Genomic DNA, 19,634 nt, shown 5'->3' on the forward strand with positions numbered 1-19,634 from the left:
GCCTGCCTAGGCAGGGTCTTGCTCAGTGTTGTGAATTCACTGCCATGCAACCAGGATCTCCCTATTCTCCTAGCTGCTAGCAAAGGTATCTTCATTTAACCTAAAAATGATCACTTCACACTCCACCTACTTCAGAACCTCTGGTGGGCCATTCCTCCCTCACCATAAAATCCAGACAGGAGTACTCAACAAACTAATTCATGGTAGGGTTCTATCCTCTGTCTCTACCACAAACTCTTAGTTCTAATGATACACTTGTTCTCATTCTACAAACATTCCAGGCCCATCCGTGGCTGAACATTTTGTATGTGCCCTCTGCCCTGAGGCTTTCCCATCACTCTAGACAGGACGCCACATGCTTTGAGAAAGTAAATGCAAATGTATTCAGATCTGCTCATATGCCATGTGTGGCTCAGCTTCCTTCCCTTCCCACAGTTCTTAAAAGTCTTGCTGATACAGGCTGCCTTCAGGCTCCTGAAGCCATCTGTTTTCACAAGTTGGGAGACCTGCCAGCACCTAGGAACCAGTGTCCTTTAGGATAACCACTAACCAATGACTGCTGGGTGTCAAGGTGACAAAGCTCAGCTCCCTTGCCTCAGGTTGGGTCAGCTCAGCATCTCCTTCCCTATAGTATACCTCTTATTTGATCAGCCTGAAGCTGCCGTTCCTCTACGGAACCTCCAAGGAGGCTGCATTTCTACTTCTCCCTTCTTCAAAACTGTAAGCTCTCCAGAGCCTGAGCATGCCACGGCTCTCTGTACAGTTTGTTCCAGTATACACACACCAATCTCAGGCCTTCTATAGAAAAGAAGGCCAAGACAACTCAAGGGACTAATCCCCAGTGATGAACTTTCCATTCATCTTTGCCACGTCTGAGTATGCATATCCACCACTACTTCATTTTATACTTACCAGGATTTTAACTGCTGCCGGTAAACTATCTAAAGGGAAGTCTGGAAGTCCAAGTGTAGAGGATTCTTGGGAGCAGAGAGTTGTAGCAAAGGACAAAAGCTGAGAAATCCTAGAAGGAAACAGGTTTTACATTTTATCTGAATAATTTTAACATATAAAATGTATGGCAAGTATAAAATACTTGGGCTGATTACATTTATCTAAAAATATACTATTAATTCTTAGAGAACAATTGTTCATATAATAATCGATTAAAAATTCAGAAGCCTATTAGCTATCTAGACATTTTCTCTCATCTATCACAATATGTAAGATTTCCACAACCCTGTCCAAATCTATCACATGAGCTTCATCCCCACGTTTCTAAAGCTCAAACCGAAGCTAAGGTCTAGGTGCTAAAAGTCTTTTACTCACTGGGAATAAAGCCCCAGCTCTTAGGTCTCATGCTTTGTTTGTTTCGGTCCCCAGAATCCTTACTTCACTCTCTATCTGTCTGTAAAGGTCGACTCAGACTTTTGGACTCATGTCAATGTCCATGCCTTTGTGAAGGCTCTATTGAGACTCAACAAAAACTGCTAAACAAATTTTTTTTAGTTTAACAATAACGAGTTTAATTTTTAAACAAATTAAATGTTTAAGCAAAACAATATTTATAAAGTATACTTACTTCTCAGCAGAAACATTGGCTCCAACTGAATATAATAGTTTTAGTTGGTCCTAAATAACAGAAGCATAATCAACTGATTAATAATGAATACAATGGATGAAACACAAATATTTTATAAAGATAAACCAAACTTTTAATTAAGTAGACACTGTAATTTTTAGCAGCAATCATTTCATGATATATTCCATTTAATAAAAGCAAAGGCAGTCTTTAAAATAGTCAGGGGGCTCACAATGAACACTGTGAATACCACAGGGAAATCTGACTTCTGTTTTTTATATAATTTCATATACTTAAAAAATAGCCGGGCGGTGGTGGCGCATGCCTTTAATCCCAGCACTCAGGAGGCAGAGCCAGGTGGATCTCTGTGAGTTCGAGGCCAGCCTGGACTATCAAGTGAGTCCCAGGAAAGGCGCAAAGCTACACAGAGAAACCCTGTCTCGAAAAACCAAAAAAAAAAATAAAATAAAATAAATAAAGCCGGGCGGTGGTGGTGCACACCTTTAATCCCAGCACTCAGGAGGCAGAGGCAGGTGGATCTCTGTGAGTTCGAGGCCAGCCTGGGTTAAAGAGCGAGATCCAGGACAGGCTCCAAAGCTACACAGAGAAATCCTGTCTCAAAAAACCAAAAAAAAAAAAAAAGAAAAGAAAACGACTCCTAGCAACATTCTGTTACACTCATGCCCAGCCATCATCAGAGAAGCTTCCTCCTGCAGTAGTTGAAAACTAATACAGAGACCCACAACTAGAAAGTGTACAGATAACGAACACTTTGTAGCACTCAGTCCTAATGGGGTGTCTCCATCAAACCCACCACTCAGGGCTCAGGGAGCTATGTGGAAGAGGAGAGGGAAAGACTGTAACAGCCAAAGGGGATGGAGGATACCAAGGAAGTAAAGCCCTCTAAGTCAAGGTGATCGATGTACATGAACACACAGAGACTGAGGCAGCATGAATAGGGACTGCACAGGACTAAGCCAGATGGGGTGGGTCCTAGAACTGAGAGGAAATGTGGACACGACCTCCCTCTCTAACCCTGAAACTGTCTCCAGCTGACAACTGCTCACAAACAGGAAATTTCACTGGGTACAAAAACCACACTTACAGACAGGCCCCGCACCCAGCAGTAGATGCCAACCCAAAACCAATTCTCTGTGCCCAGCAATAGATGGACAGCGCAGAACAAACTCAATGGTATGTTTGTAGGCTGTTTGTCTCACATTGCTTTGTTTGGAATTCTTTTTTTTAATCTTACTGGTCTTTGCTTGTATATCATGGTTTCTAATTTTGTATTTTTATAGGTTATGGGTTTTTATGTGTATGTTTTATGTTTTTTTCTTTTTCTTTGCCTGATTGTTTTCTAAAGAAAAAGAAAGAAGGTGTAGAGTTAGAAGGGTGGGGAGGCTATGGGAGGAGATGGAAGAGGGGAAGCCATGATCAGAATATAGTGTATGTAAACACATTTTCAATAGGAAAAAGAGTCAGAGGGCTGGAGCAAGATTAGCAGTCAAGAGCACTGGCTGCTCTTCTGGAGGACTCAAGTTCAATTCCCAGCACCATGATGATGGCTCACAACTGTCTATAACTCCAGTTCCAAGGGACCAGATGCCCTCTTTTGGTCTCCACAGGTTAACAAGCACATGAGTGGTGCACAGACATACATGTAGGCAAGACATTCATACACACAAAATAAAAAACAAAAATAAAAATATGCTAATATTGATATAGAATTTAATTTCTTGTTACAGATAAAAACCATTCCAAGCACTATGACCTTGAAATACTTACCCTGAAGGGTAGAAAATAAATATCTCTGGCTTGAAATCGAGAACGGAGAGGGGGGTCTAAGGGGTTCCCAGAGTACCTGGGCACTGGCAAGCCCAAGGCAATCACTCGGAAATGTTCACTAACCCGGACAATCTTCCAAGCATCCAACTCCTCTTTAGTGTGATCCTAAGAAAGCAAGAGACAGAACGCTAGAGCATAGTGACATGGATCCCAGCTACACCAGCAGCCGACACAAAGTCCAAATGTAAGAGCAGCCAAGACAAGGAAGCACACCCTGACTGCTGAGAGCAGGGCATTTAAGAACCCTCTCAAAACCAAGCTGTTAAGGAACACAGCAAAGTAAATCAGGATCCAGATGCCAGGGAAAGCTCCCAGCTTGGAGACTTGCATGGGGAAGGAAATGTAGCCCACATGCCCAGAATAAATGATCCTGAGACAGACTGCCAAGCTCTAGTCCCTAACATGGAAGGAGGGGGTCAGAGGGCAGAGAGCAAACAGTTAGACCTAGAAGAACAGACTACCATCAGAGCAGAGGTTCCCCATAGACCTTAGACAATTACACTTATAGGTATATTTCTACTAAGGCATATGACTAGTAATACCAGCTTTTAAAAGATTACTTTTCTCATTTAGCCTTCCAGAACTTCACATCTACTATTGCACAGATTTCTCATGTAATTAGTCACAATACAGAAGACACTATTCTATGAATGAACGAAGTAGAGGTCAAAGGAGTTATCTAATATGCCCATGGTCCAGTGTAAGACAGACCTAAGAGCATAGCACAGGCTATCAGATCCTGACTCAGCCACTGCATACAAACTCTAGATAAACTACCAAAGATGCTTGTGACTTCACCCTTGGAGCCTCAATTCTCTTACCTATATAATGTGAAATAATATAATCTACATGGTTGAGGGCCATAAAAACTAAATATGAGAATACATGTGGATGTCCATGGCAGACACTTGGCAAATGTGCCTTTCTCCCCTGTCTAACTTGATCAATGGCTCATAACAGTCACACAGAGATTCCTGGCATTTTACAAAGTCTATATAAATGTGCATATATATATATACATTTTAAGGGGAAAGCCCACAGCTCAGAGTAGATCTTCCACAGCAATATGATAGTGCAGAAATGTTTCACAGGGTAGTCAACACCTTCTGTCATTGTGTCTCCCTCTCCCAGTCTCAGAAACCCCCAGATTCTACGAGCCCATGGCTTCAACCCTCCGACAACTGCAGTTCTGTAAAGACAGCGGATGCATCTGCCGTGGAACAGACTTCATTTGCATAGGATAAGCACAATGTTCAAAGCTCAACAGAACAACTTGGTAAAAATGGGTCCTTTTCTGATCCCTGCATTCGGGGCTCCTTGGTGTCACTTAACTATGTGATTTACAAGCTTCTATCGTCCTATAGTGTGCCTTTACTCCTAAAAAGACTGTTTCATGCTAAATCCAGGCTCTGGAGGACTCACTGTTGGACAGAAATTAAGATACTCTTAATAAGATACTGTATCTTTCAATCTGACTATCAGATTACTGAAACAATGGACCGCCAAAGAAAGAAGAATTTCACCAGGGATCTCACACTGGGAGAAGGAACCCCAGCCAGAGGGGGAAACTGTCTCTGCAGAAGAGATTTCACATGGTTCTAACACCTTGTCAGACCACCTTATAGGATGTGACTGAAGCCCAGACAATGAGAAGCAACAGGAGGCGGGCCCACACCTTGACCAGGACTGCTTAGAACAGTGGTTCTCAACCTTCCCAATGCTGTGACCCTTTAACACAGTTCCTCATGCTGTGGTGACCCCAACCATAAAATTATTTTCATTGCTACTTCATAACTGTAATTTTGCTACTGCTACAAAACATAATATGAACATATGTGTTTTCTGATGGTCATAGGTGACATCCATGAAAGAGTCGTCCAAGCCCCAAAGGGTTGTGACCCACAGGTTGAGAACCACTGGCTTGGATGCACCTATCCTTGGCCCTCTATTTAAACTTAGATCTCACCTCAGGACCCTAGAGATGAAGGATTTAAGGGGTTTGCTGGGTCTCTTTGTCCCTCTTGCCAATGTCGTCATGTGAATAAACCTTCTTTTTCTGCATCCACTTTTAGTTTGGTTCTTTTGAATGGTTTATTGAGGCTGGGTTCCAGACCTGACTGGAGGCACAAGTGGAGACCCCCTAGTTTGATATCACATGCACACAGGTGCATGCAGGAGAGGTCAGAAGAGAACACTAGGTACCTTCCTCTATCACTTTTCACATTATTGCTCTTGGACAGGATATCTGAGTGAATTCGAGGGCTGGGCTAGCTGGCCGGTGAGTTCGTGGATCTGTCTGTCTCTGCTCCCCACCACCTCAGTGCTTTTTTATGTGGGTGCTGGGAATCTGAACCCAGCTCTTCACGTGCAGAGATATCCACTGAGCCACCTCTCCAGCTACAAGTGTTCTAAGATATTAAAATTTAGTAATCGAACATAGCAAAAAGAAAGTGAGGCTTCAGTATGGCAACTGTAATCCTTTACCATAGAGAGTGCCCTGAGATGCAAGTGTTAGGAGAGACTTCAGTATGGCAACTGTAATCCTTTACCATAGAGAGTGCCCTGAGATGCAAGTGTTAGGAGGCACACAGTCCTATACATGTCTGTATTCATGAGAGAGAGACTGAGAATTCGGAAAGACTTATCAGTGAAAAGTTTGTTTATGTTAACAACTACTTGGGGGGAAAACAGTGTAGATAGATTCTTCTCTTTTGATGATAAGCATGCCTCATGTGCTAAAGCCCTTGTACTTCTCATGTCACAAGTTCCTATCCAAAGCAATAATATATTCAATAACTTTGTACAGAATTCTACACTAAAGATAAAGAATGTACCAAGTTTTTGTTATGAAGTAATACATATGCTTTAAACAAATCCCATGCTTTAGTAATAGTTTTTCTAAATCCTTTACGGAAACTAGTAAGTAACTAATAAAACCTCTAGTTGCAAATAGTTATTTTATAACTACAAAGAGGATGAAAGGAAAGTATTCTACATGATATCCACCTCTTCTTAAAGACAAACTATAAAGTTTGACTTTATTTCACTAAACTATAATAACATGAAGGTACAAATTTAACTTTTTCTTATTGTTGATTAAATCCACGATTATCTTCTAATTATATTACGATTAGATCATCTTTAGGCATATGCAGAGGAAAATGACTATTGAGCAAGGACAACACCATCTAGGTATTTCCACAGACAATAAAGAACAGACTGCTAAAATGCTGCAAGGTAGGTTACAGAGAAAGACTCTGAGCACAGGAATTAGACGGCGCATCAGTTCAGAGACCCTCCCGCATCAACATCTATCATCTACTACCCAGTGTGTTCCAGGCCTACGTTAGCAGTTTCAGAGCGAGAGCAAGAAGTATAAGACAGGGCTGGAGAGATGGCTCCGTGGGCAAAAGCACTTGCAGTGTGTGAGGATCTGAGCTTGAATCTCCAGAAGCCATGTAAAAAAACAGACACAAAGCATAAGCATCTGTAACCCCAGCGCTCCTTCGGGGAGATGGGAGGTGAAGGCAGAAGAGTCCCCGGAAGCTACTGAGGATACTAGTCTAACATATGAAGCTGTTCTTTGTAAAGAACCTTTCCCAGACAACATGGAAGGCGAGGACCAACACCCAAGGTTGACCGCTGACCTCCATACATGCACCATAGCATGCAAATGCCTGTATTCACACATAAATGCATGCACGCACACAATAAGCAGTATATGCTGCAGCTCTTGATCAATAAAAATGTGAGAAAGACTTCAAGTCCCAGAGTGTCGATGTAGAGGAAATGCCTGCAAAGGCTGTACCAGCTGCTGAGAGAGCCAGTGGAGTGCAGCTCAGGCTCAGAGACCAAGGATGAAGCTTCACATCAGTTCTTGCCTCACTACGAAAGCCTTTGAAGAGCCCTCTTTGGCTAAGTAGTTAAGAGCGGGGGCTGCTTCTCCAGAGGGCCCAGGTTCGATTCCAAGCACACATGTAATGGTTCACAACTGTCTATAGTGTTGCCCTCTTTGCGTATATTTGTGTCATATCATTTATCACATTTATTATTCATTCGACAAATAGTTAATGGGCACTTACCACATGCCAAACATTCTTCAAAGGGCGTGAAAAACTCCCTTTTAAAATCTGTACTCTAGTAGACACAGTAGGCAGTAAAACAAAAACTAAGTAAGCCATGTAGACTTACATCTCAAGAAAAACGGAAGCATCAAGAGGGTAAGGACAGAATGCAACTTAAGTAACAGCACCAAGGTGAGCTTCACTGATAATGCCACGTTTACATGAGACTTGAATGGGCTGTAGGAGTGAGCCAAGCAAATACTTGGGAAAAACCATTCCAGGAACAAGAAGCATCCGCGCAAAGTCTAGACGGTGGAGAAGCCTTCTGAGCAGGTGTAACCCAAGAGTGCCTCGCTGCTGGAGGAGAGTAAGAGAGGGGGCAGACAGACAGACCTGAGTAAGGGGGGTAGGGCCTGATTATGTGGGTACCCTGTTGCACTGGAAGGACTTCCAGTTTTACTCTGAGGGAAACAGGAAGCCACTAGGGTCAGAGCACAGGACTGATCCAGGTTTGTTTATTTTGTTTTGGTTGAGTTGGGGGCAGGGGGCGTTGTGTTGTTTTGTTTTGTTTTTTGAGACAAGGTCGTATGTAGCCCAGCTGGCCTCTAGGTATTAAAGGATAACCTTGAGCTTCTGAGCCTTCTGCCTGGACCTCTAAAACGCTGGGATCACAGATATGCGACCATGTTTTACATCAATCACTGACTGTCATGTTGAGGGCACTGTGGAGAGCAGGGACAGAAGCAGAGAGTCAATTTTCAGTGGCGGGCAGAAAATGCTGGTGGCTTGGAGCATCATTTATTATCTTTTATATATTTACTTTTTAATTTTATTTTATATACGTGAGTGTTTGGCCTGCATGTGTGTCTATGCACCTGGAGGCCAGAAGAGAGAATTCGATCTCCTGGGACTGGATGGAGCTGGAGACAGTTGTAAGCTGTCACGTGTATGCTGGGAATAGAACCCGAAAGTGTCTTGAAACATCCCAGTCATGTCTGTCAGCCCCTACTGAACTGCATCTTCTGAGTTTAAGAACTGGATTTTATTTAGCTTTTTATCTCAGCTGCTCAGCACTGTCTAAAAGCCATTACCAAAAGACAGAAGGAATGAAGGAGAAAGATGAGGAAGAGAAGAATGGCTATTAAGCTGGCCAAAGAAAATGGGAAACACTAGTAATCGGGGAGGTCTTCGCAGATGGACCAGCCTTTTAAAATTGTAAACCTGTGATTTACTTCGGCAGTTTGCCAAAGAGAAGGGCCACCTGAACACGTCCTAATTCCACAGTCACGTTTCCCAGCCGACACTCAGCACAAGCAGAGGCCAGCAGCCGGCTCTCCTTACTTGGAGAAGCTTGTCGTAGCGCTCCGCAGACATCAGGAAGCGGCCATCTTCAAGCTGCATCTCCCGGTTCTCCAGTAAGTTGTTCAACACTGGAAGCACGTTTCTCTCTGCTTTCTCCAGGCCTTCCAAAACCAGCGTCCTGCCTTCCGTGGCAGCGCGGACAGCACACTATTTCCAAGAAACACAAAGGCAAAATGAGAACACAGAGGGCACGGCCCGGCCTGATTGTACTTGCACTGGAACTAAGCGTGTTCCCTGTTAGAGAGACTGAGAATCAGGACAGGTGGATTCTATCTTAATTTTATTTTCTCTGCCTGTCTGATCTTGGGCAAATGATTTTACCTCTTTGTGCTTGTTTGTTCATCTGTTAAATGAAGAGTCAGAAATGAGCTCTAGGGTTTTTTTGCAACATTACATTTTAGATTACACAGCCAATGAAATAGAAAACTAACAGTTATCTATGAACGGGTAACGGAATTAAACAAGGAAACAGCTTCCTTAATTAGAGAAGAGAAACAAAGGTAGCAGTTGGGCTTCTCTGTTCCTTAAGTGTCTTGTGAGGACCAAAACGCGAGGCAGGGAAGTTTGAAGACCACGATGTTTGCAAATGAGTCGTTAAACCAAATTCTGTTTCCGTGTGATGTCCAATGCTGACAACTTTACACATTTGGCTGACTGAATTAATGAGTACTGTATCTCCATGGACTCGAGAAAATCGTAATGGAGGGAAATAGGGAGTAAATGATAATGGACCAGAAAACATGAAGCCTCTCCTTCGACTGACAGGTCCTGAACACAAATATTTACATCAAAATCCTTGAAAACTGGCTTGAAAGGAAAATCTAATTCACATTTCTCTGCATGCAACACAGACAGAATTAATGCTGTTAACTATATATTGCCACTCCTTAAAATCATCTTTGGCCTCATGACACGAGTCTCTTAGAACAATAACCTCTTCTGCTCTGTCTTTGTATGCGTGAGTCCAGAGTTAAATGCACAACCCACGGCTTGCATTACTTCCAAGGAATCTCCATCACACAGTCCAGATACCTTTTCTATGCTAACGGCTTTCCAATCTCAAGCTCTCCCAAGCTTCAGATCCACATGGTTGCACTGCATGGATGTCTGCAACCAGACCCCACAGCACCCCAGATGCCCCTGTACCACACTGAGCAAGTCCCATTTCCCCCAAACCTGCTTCATTTCTATTCTAGTCTTCTTTTCATGCTGTGATAAACAGACTCCATGACCAAAAGCAACTGAGAAAGAAAGGTTTGTTTACAACTCCCAGGTAACAATCTATCACTGAGGAAATTCAAGAAGATACTCAAGGCCGAGACCCCAAAGCAAAAACCACACAAGAATGCTGCTGCTTACCCATCTGCTCCCCGCGTGGCACCGCCTGCAGTGGGCTGGGCCCTCCCACATTAATCATTAATCAAGAAGATGTCCACAGACTTGACATTCTGATGGAAGCAATTACTCAATGGAGGTTCTCTCTTCCCAAGCGACTTCAGAAATGGAGTAATCAAGTTTTTGCTGTGTCAACAAAACTGCCCAGCACATCTTTAAGGTGGCAATACCATTCATTTTTGACAGGATCCCACAGTATCTCATCTCCTAGGTTCAATTTATCTCCATATTCTGATAATCTAATATCCTTAATTGAATTTGAACTTATCCAGCATGGTGAGTCCCTGACATCCCAGGACATAGGAGACTGAGGCAGGAGGAAGACTAGTGAAGGCCAGCTTGGGTCTACCTTGTTGAAAAAAAAAAAAAGAAAAAAGAAAAAGGAAGGAAGGAAGGAAGGAAGGAAGGAAGGAAGGAAGGAAGGAAGGAAGGAAGGAAGGAAGGAAGGGGAAAAGGAAGAGGAAGGGAAGGAAGGAAGAAAGCGAGGTCAAAATATTTCTCCACTCACCCCTTTCTACCCCTCCCCTAGTTCAGACCCTCTTTATCCTTTGGATCTCTTCTCTATGAGTCTGAGCTGCTCAATTTACTATCTAAGCCTACTAAAATACGGCCATTTGCAACATCTCCTGCCATCATTTGCTTCACGTGTAGTCTTTAGTGACAATGAACTTGTGTGATTTCCCCCTGTATACAACTACTCTACTAGAAAATCTCCATCTTTACTTACAATGACCTTTTTACCTTAAAATTAATTTTCCCTTTAGTGATTAACTCAAAAAAGGGCTGGCTAACCACTCCAGACCGCCCCCACCCCCACCCCATTCAATAGCCAGAGAAATTTCTGGAGAACTACAGCATTCATTTTCCAAATATCAAAGAAAAAGCAGGAATTTCTTAATCAGGATTTCCTTTAAATAAATTGTTAAATTTTGTACTACATAACAAAGAGCTAATTTACTTCAGGTATCTATGAACTATTATAAGAAAATGAGATTCAGGTCTAATGAAAGACTAAAGATAATTATCCCATTATAAGAAAAAGATCAGTTCAAATCTATCATTACTGCTACTATTTTGATTTTCTTCCATGACACTGACCATCATCTCATGGTATTTATTTATTCCTTGTTATTGAATGAATCAAGGTGACTTCTGGGCCCTGAGGAACTGGGTAATGAGGATCTTGCCTCTGGTACCTGTGTACAGAACAAAACCAGAACTACATTTCTGGGCTATCAAAACTCAAACCACCACCTGGCACAGAAGGGCATGGGATGCTTGCTTATAAAAACATGTTTCAGGTGAGATTTCAATTAAGCTATCTTTTACAAGAAACCCACATTCTCAAAAACTCATTGCTCATAATAATATCACCCAGGTAGCAAAACTCTTTTTAAATTAAATTTTTATCAACTCTTATTATAAGACAAACTATTTGACTTTTAAAAGCTTCACAGAGATAAAAATGCCTGTTTGAGAAAAATCAGAAATACACAGATCAAAACTTCATAGTTTACCAACTATAGGCAGGAAAAGCAACATCTCACAACACAAGACGGAAGGACTATGCAGCTCTGTCTTCCTTCACCTCACAGGTACTGTGACCCACTACACACGAAATCCAGAGAAGGCATGCAGAGATCAGAAACAGATGCCAAACACGCCATGATTCTTTCATCTTCTCTAATGGACGTATTGAGATGGGAAACCAAGAAAGTGATGGGTGAAAAAAGACAGTACCCTAGTGATCCTGGGAAAACCTCACCTACACTGCACCCCTTCTCTACAGTGAATCTCCCACAGCAGGGACCTCAAGCCAAGAACCCTGCTGCTGGCTGGAGAGACGGCTCAGCAGTTAAGAGCACTGGCTGTTCTTCCAGAGGACCTGGGTTCAATTCCCACAACCACATGGCAACTTACACCTGTCTATAACTCCAGTTCCAGTGCGTCTAACACCCTCACACAGACATACATGCAAGCAAAACACCAATGCACATAAAATAACAATAAATTTTTAAAAAAGAACCCTGCTACTAAAGAATAGAGAAAAAATCCGTCATTTGGAAGTCATCACAATTGTGGCAGGCAAGGATCATAGTAGATGGTAGCATTCTGAGGAGAAACTAGTATCTGTATACACTCAAACATCTTCCCACAAGACATAAATGACAAGAACAACAGAAACAAACAACACTGTAGCAGACTTTCTTTTGACGCCACCAACCAGCCCCCAAATCATGACACAGAGACTAATTATTAATTGTGAATGCTCGGCCTTATCTTATGCTTGTCCCACTAGCTCTTATAACTTAATTTAACCTGTTTCTCTTCATCTCCATTTTGTCTCGGGGCTGTTTACCTTTCTTTCATTCTGTCTGTCCTACTTTTCTTACTTCTTCCATGGCTGGCGTCTTCCTCTCCTTCTCTCCTTCTCGAGCCTAGAGTTCTCCTATTTATTCTCTCTGCCCACCAGCTCCGCCTAACCCTCAACTGTCTAGCTATTGGCCATTCTGCTTTTTATTAGACCAATAGGGTGCCTTAGGCAGGCAAGGTAAAACAGCAACACACCTTTACATAGTTAAAGTGATATTCTGCAGCATAAACAAAAGTAATACACCTTTACATAGTTAAAATGATATTCTGTAACATATACAAACATAACACACCTTTACACAGTTAAAGTAATATTCCACGACAACACTGAGGAACTGCAAGAGCCCAGTCTAACCATGTGGTCAAAACCACTGTTGCCAATACTGGGCTCCACCTGTTCCATACAGTAGGGCTTCTGACCCAGTGCTAGGGTGGACACTTCATCACTTCTACATAGTCTTAACAAGACTGCATCATTTCAAGCATGAAGAGACAGCAGGCAAACCAAAACTGAGCAACAGTCTCGGGCAGCGCTGGCCATGAAGAGAAAGACAAATCCTGCTGCAGGAACCCGGCTGGGCACTGTGTGGGTAGTAGCAGCCATTTGTTGAATAGTTCAAACTGTGGGTGTATTGAAACGAGGAGGAAGAAATTGTGGATAAATACAGAGAAGACAGTACTTAATTACTGAAAAAACAAACTTAGAGAGGTTTTACTTGGTTTTGGAGTGAGCCCTCTGTGAAGTCTCTATGAGGTCCATAGCTCAACTAAGAATTTAAAAAACAGTAAATCTCTCCAACTGTTTTCTAATTTGACGTCAGTTATTTATAAATTGTATGCACTATGTGGAAATAAACTGGCTGTTTCACATCACAGTTGAATCCAAGCATGAGGATATACAGAGATATACAGAGAATTACTGAGCTACTTTGCTTTCTGTTGCTGTGATAAACACTAGAATGAAAATCAACTTGGGGAGGAAAGGGGCTTATTTGGCCCACAGTTTACAGTCCAACCTCAAAGCCCTGGCAAGTACCTGAAGCAGGCACCAGAGGCAGGAACTGGAGCAGAAACCACAGAGGAAAGATGCTTGTTGGCTTGCTTCTCCTAGCTTGTTTAGCTACCTTTTTTTTAATGAAATGTATCCATTTATTTTACATCCCGACCACAGCTTCCCTTCCCTCCTCTCCTCTCATTCCCTCCCCCATCCTCCCATCCCCACCCCACCCCATCCACTCTTCCTGTTTCTGTTCAGAAAGGGGCACCTCCCATGGGTGTCAAAAAAGCATATTAAGTTGAGGTAGGACTAAGCTCCTCCCCTCATATTAAGGCTTGGTAAGGCAACCCAGCATGAGGAATAGGTTCCCAAAAGCCTGCCAAGTGTCAGGGACAATCCCCGCTCTCACTGCTAGGAGTCCCACAAGTAGACCAACCTATACAACTGTCAAACATATGTAGAGCACCTAGGTCAGTCACATGTGGGCTTCTTAACTGTTGATCCAGGGTCTGTGAGCTCCTATGAGGCCAGGTGAGTTGTCTCTGTGGGTTCCCTTGTAATGACCTTGAGCCCCTGGCTTGTACAATTCCCACGCCCCCAACAGCATTTCCAAAGAGTGCTTGGCAGGGTTGGGTCAAGATAGAGAGGGAAAGTAATGAAAGAGATGTCTTTACGGGGAGGGGGGCATTTGGAGGGTCAGGTAGAAACCTGGTACAAAGTAAACTCCCAGGAATCCACAAGGATGACCCCAGCTAAGACTCCTAGCAATAGTGGATAGGTCACCTGAACTGGCCATCTCCTGTAATCAGATTGGTAACCCTAATTGTCACCAGAGAGCCTTTGTCCAGTGACTGATGGAAGCAGATGAAGAGATCCACAGCTACCTTTCTTACACAACCCAGACTGAACTGCTTAGGGATGGCACTGCCCATGGTAGGTTAGGCTTTTTTACATAATTAGCAATCAAGAAAATGCCTCACTCACATGCCCACTGGCCAATCTGGTGGAGGGACCCCAGTTTGTGACAAAAATAAACCAACACAATTATAAACTTTAAAAACAGTAAATTCTGTAAAGGGAAGAAAAATAAAATAATGACAAGCAAAGAATCAAAAAAGATTTTTTAATTTCTCATGTGACCTCTGGTAACATGGTTATAAGCTGGAAGCATTCAGTTCCTATCTACATGCACATTTGTGGGGGAGCCGAGGAAGCCCTGAGTAAATTCATATTGCTGACATGGGCATGGCCATATTAAGGACCTCAGACTCATGGGGACTGACAAAGCCTCCCTCCACCCAAAGCTCAGAGGGATGGCAAATCCTTCTCTGGTCCAAGTGCAAGTGTTGACAGTGTGTGCGGGTACAAATGTTGACGAATGATTGACCAGTCAGTGCAAAACCCAGCAACTGCAGCCTCCCCCGTGGGCCACTGCAATGGAGACTGCTGCTTACAGACTGTCAGCTACTAGCTAGCCCTTCGCCTGTGCTGTCCATAATAAACATGCTGAGTGGTGGGTGGTTGGTACTGCTCCACTGCAGTGAGCACAGCCCATCCAACCCCAGCTTTTCTGGACATGTGTCTGTCTTCGTTCCCTGCCTCTCCAGACAGGTCAAGTCCCTGAAGTTCACAAATTGGGGCACATATTTAAACTTTCGAGGTAGTAGACAAGAATGTTAGCTGACAGGAAACGGCCCTAGGCACATGCTCTGTGGTAAGGAAATCAGAAGCACTGGACTTAAGGAGCCAGTTCTAGTCACTGCCTCGGTTACCAAACCACTTCCTGATGCCTCTGTAAATGCCTATGACATTATTTAGATGCTTTAGTCAGCACTTTCAGACTTTATTACCATAATCTGATTACATTTACAGAGAATAAAATTTAACAATAAGAAAGTACTTCAACATATCAATGATGTTCCGGGCCATGTATAAGCTTCCACTTAGTTGCATAGAAAAAAAAAATGCTACACATTGTGCCCGATACAGGACAAGCATCTTGCCCTCACTCAGTGATGTCCCCTCTGCCCCATGTCTGATCATTACTGATGTGAGGAGTGATGCTGGCCTGCCCTGTACATGCTGCATCTCCCTAGCAAGATCCACTGGTCCTCAGAGGAGAGCCCTATCCTCTACAGCTGTCATAAAGCTGGTCACAGCAGGCCACACACATTTATGGATTAACAACACAACTGCTCAGTTAAGGAACACCGTTACATAAGCCTGGGATAAAGGAAGGACACAGCTATCTACGCCTACATTTGCTGTGAGAACAGAACAAGGTTAAGTATGAGCTTGAGAAAATTACTCTAGGTACCATGAAGCTTTTCTACACAGACTGCTAAACACTGTGCATTTTCTCTTGAGATTTTCAAAACTATAAAAGAGCAGTGCACATGCCTTTTTATGGCATGACTAGCTGTGGTAGTCCCCCAGAAGAGCAGTCACCAACTTCAAAGAGTCTTTCTTGTCTGTCAAGAGACAGGGACCTAATTCTGTCAAATAAAAATCAGGAAAAAACATAGTAAGATCCCGCTGACCCAGCTAGCTCATACCTCAGGTTTAATAACCCGACATGTGGACATAAGGAGTCCAAAGGAAAAGCAGGTCCATGGCCTGTTCTAGATTTGCTTCCAATTTGATAAGACCTGAGGCAAGTAATTAATCTGGAAGTCTGTGGCCTCATTTACGAAATGATAGCATCCTCAAGGGGTATCCAGAATGTAACAATTTCAATATCAAAGCAGTACTAGAACAAAAAAGTAATGCTATTTATTAAAATGTAAATCATTGCTAACACAGTCATTATTTAATGAAAATAGATTTCAAAAAGCTTCACACTTACTCAAAAAACTATAGTGTAAAAGTACTGCAGGGGGCAGGGAGAAAAATGAAAACTTTTTTTTTTAAGGTTTTTACTCTGTGAGTGTGTGTGTACAAGGTCAACACTGAATGTCTTCAATTGCTCTCCATTTTATTTTTTGAGACAGGGTCCTCACTGAGTCTTGAACTCACAAATTCTGCTACACCAGCTGGCCAGCAAGTTCATGAGATCGGCCTCTATCTGCCCTGTCCCCACCCCACCCTGCCCCCAGCACTAGGGTTACAGATAGGAACTGCCTGGTTAGTGTAGGGGTGCAAGGAACCCAAACTCAGGTCTTCACACTGTGCAGGAGGCACTCTACGGAACTCAACCATCTCCCCAGCCCCAGATCTTCATTTTAAAATATCAGAAGAGTAAACCTCTTCTCCACTGAACAACGCAAATAAATATCAGATAGGACAGACTACTTTCTGTTTGCTGCTATAGTCTGAATGTGTCCCTCAAGGAATGTGAGTCCGATACTTAATCCTCAATGCAACAGGTTAAGTCCTGGGGTCTTTAAAGGGTAATTAAGTTTTGAAGGCTACTTACCATGAACGGATTAATGCCATTACCTTGAATGTGGGTTAGTTATATGCAAAGGATGAATCTGGCCTGTATCTTCTCTCAACTCTCTTTTTTATTCCTTTTCTTTCTTCCTGCCCCTCTTCCATGCTCTTTGCCCTTCTACCTTTCTGTCAAGAAAGCTCTCCTCAGATAAAAGCCCCTCCTCAATCTTGGACTTCCCAGCCTTCAGAGCTGTGAGCCAAATAACTTTCTGGTCCTTATCCCAGTCTCAGGCATTCTGTTACAGTAACACAAATCTACAGTAAGTTACTCTTCCTATTTACTTTCCATGGATGACTTGTAGTCAGGTTTACCTTTGAGCCTTCATTCTTTCAATGGGGTTAAAAATCAAATGAGATAACCCCCAGAACACAGCAAGTTATCAAGAAACAATCAGTGATGTGGTGTAGTGGCACACACCTTTAATTCCAACACTTGGGAGGCAGAGGCAGGGAAATCTCTGTAAGTTCAAGGCCAGCCTGGTCTACACAGTGAGTTACAGGACAGCCAGGGATACATAGTGAGATCCTGACTTGGGGGAAAAAAAAATCACCAATCAGTGGATACTAGTCAACAATACTTTAAAGGAAGGAAGGAAGGGAGGGAGGGAGGAAGGAAGGGAGGGAGGGAGGGAGGGAGGAATGGAGGGAGGGAGGGAGGGAGGGAGGGAGAAAGGAAAGAAGGATGGACTGACTTACTCCTTTTTTTGCAAGACACAGATAGAACTAGAAACCATTGGAATAAATAACCCAGACACAGAAGACAAGTTCCACATGATCTTACTTACATACAGAATCTAAAGAACTTTATCTGGTGGTTACCAAGGGCCAAGAGAGCAGGGAAGATCGGGGAAAGAAGGGGATGATCAGTAGGTGCTGGGTTATGTTAGAAAGGAGCTCAGCTCAGGTGTGCTAGTCACAGGAGGATGCCAATACATGACGGCGTACTATGTTTCAAGAAGCTAGTGGAAAGGAGTCTGAACGCCTTCCCATGAGAATTTTGTTTGTTCTCATCCTTATATACCTTATGGATTTATTTCAGCATCTAGAACAAACCTGAATAACTAATATTAATATGTGTTTACTAAACAATGTTCTCTTTCGTCAAAAAAAAAAAAGATAACTGGACAAGGTCAGGGCTAATTTGTAGCAGGAATACCCTTAGGTATAGTTTTAATCTGCACATGCATGAAACCTATGGCCTTGGCCTCCTTAGAACTATGATCCAATCAAGGAAGCTAAATGACCTATTTTTACAAATACAAAGCACATTTCATTTTGCCTTGATTATAATATCTGACCCAAATAAACTGCAAATACATAATTACATGGCACTGACATTCAATTATTAATATAACAATTAAAGCCAAGCTTATTTTCCTTTTAAAAAAAATAGCTATTGTTATAATGATAAGCAGCAGTATGTCATCACTGCCGTTGTCAATGGCCAGCATCATGACTTCTCGGGTGAAGCAATAGACTCATATCCTCTCTCTGCTATTAGTCAATTCTATGACTCTAGCCACAGAAGCCTGTTATCTCATCTGTAAGACAGGGACGTCATCTCCCGCCAGGGAAATTGTGACGATTAACTAACATTGCCGTGAAGCACCTAGCACACAAGAGGTCCCTCCAGCAAAGGCCTCCTCGTCATCTCACTTGATATTCTTAACCTTAATTTCACAAATCTACCACACAGTTCATACTATACAGACAGGGAAGAGTTGGTCTCAGTACGAGAGCAACACAATTAGGAGCCAAGGCCAAGGCCTGAGCTCTGATTGCCAGAAATGCCAGAATAAAAAGACAGATTTTTTTTCCCAACTGTGATAATTATAGCACAAAACAGTGGAGTTGGAAATAGTCTGGTAAAAGTGCCAGAACCTAGCCACTCTTCATAACCTTGTTTCCATGTGGAGATGTTTTCCAAATTTCAAATATTTCACTCATGAATGAGTTTCCAGAATACAACTTTGTAAGTTCAATAAGTATATGAGGAAAATATGCTTCAGAATCCATGGATGAGATGGGGTCTATGCCTCCTTGTTTGCTCCAGTCAATAAAAGCATTTAGACAAGATAAAACTCTCATTTCTGATTGATGGCATGATGTGGTTCAATTTATTAAGAGTTGCTTTTATGACCTGTAACATTTGAGTGATGTGATTTTGCTTTTTTAAAGACTTGGGTATTTTTTTTTCTATTAACAATGAAGATCAAAAATAATCTAAAATAGAAGAGAATACATTAAAATCTTATGTGTTTACTCTGTGCTTCATACTAAATATGTACTATATACATTATTGAATTTCACATTACCACATAAAGGAAATTAAGAAGACTACAATATAATGAGTGCTTGACTTAGAAATCATTCAATCTTGTCTTTCTACTCCCCAAACTATTTGGGGGTTAAAGATCTATCTCCTCTTTGTCAGGGTAAAAATATAAATGTAAATTATTTGTACTATAGCTAATCTGTATTTCCTTGTACTTGAATAACATAAGCAATTATAAACCTGACTTAAAAGTCTTTTTACCCCAGCTCTTTGGAGTCATGTGCCAATCACAACATTAATGACAACATC

General features: G+C 42.3%; 1 protein-coding gene across 1 annotated transcript in view; it reads right to left on the reverse strand.

The window, feature by feature from the left end:
* Vwa8 (von Willebrand factor A domain containing 8) overlaps positions 1-19,634 on the reverse strand; it is a 341,953-nt gene that overhangs the window by 262,025 nt on the left and 60,294 nt on the right. Inside the window, exons 5-8 of the mRNA XM_059273290.1 lie at positions 8,833-9,000; positions 3,368-3,532; positions 1,580-1,629; positions 913-1,021 (exon numbers count right to left, since the gene is read on the reverse strand). Of these exons, the coding sequence (XP_059129273.1) occupies positions 913-1,021; positions 1,580-1,629; positions 3,368-3,532; positions 8,833-9,000 (492 nt within the window). The remainder of the gene's footprint in view (positions 1-912; positions 1,022-1,579; positions 1,630-3,367; positions 3,533-8,832; positions 9,001-19,634) is intronic.

The sequence above is a fragment of the Peromyscus eremicus genome, chromosome 9, assembly GCF_949786415.1.
Source record: "Peromyscus eremicus chromosome 9, PerEre_H2_v1, whole genome shotgun sequence".
NCBI classification, from domain to species: Eukaryota; Metazoa; Chordata; class Mammalia; order Rodentia; family Cricetidae; genus Peromyscus; species Peromyscus eremicus.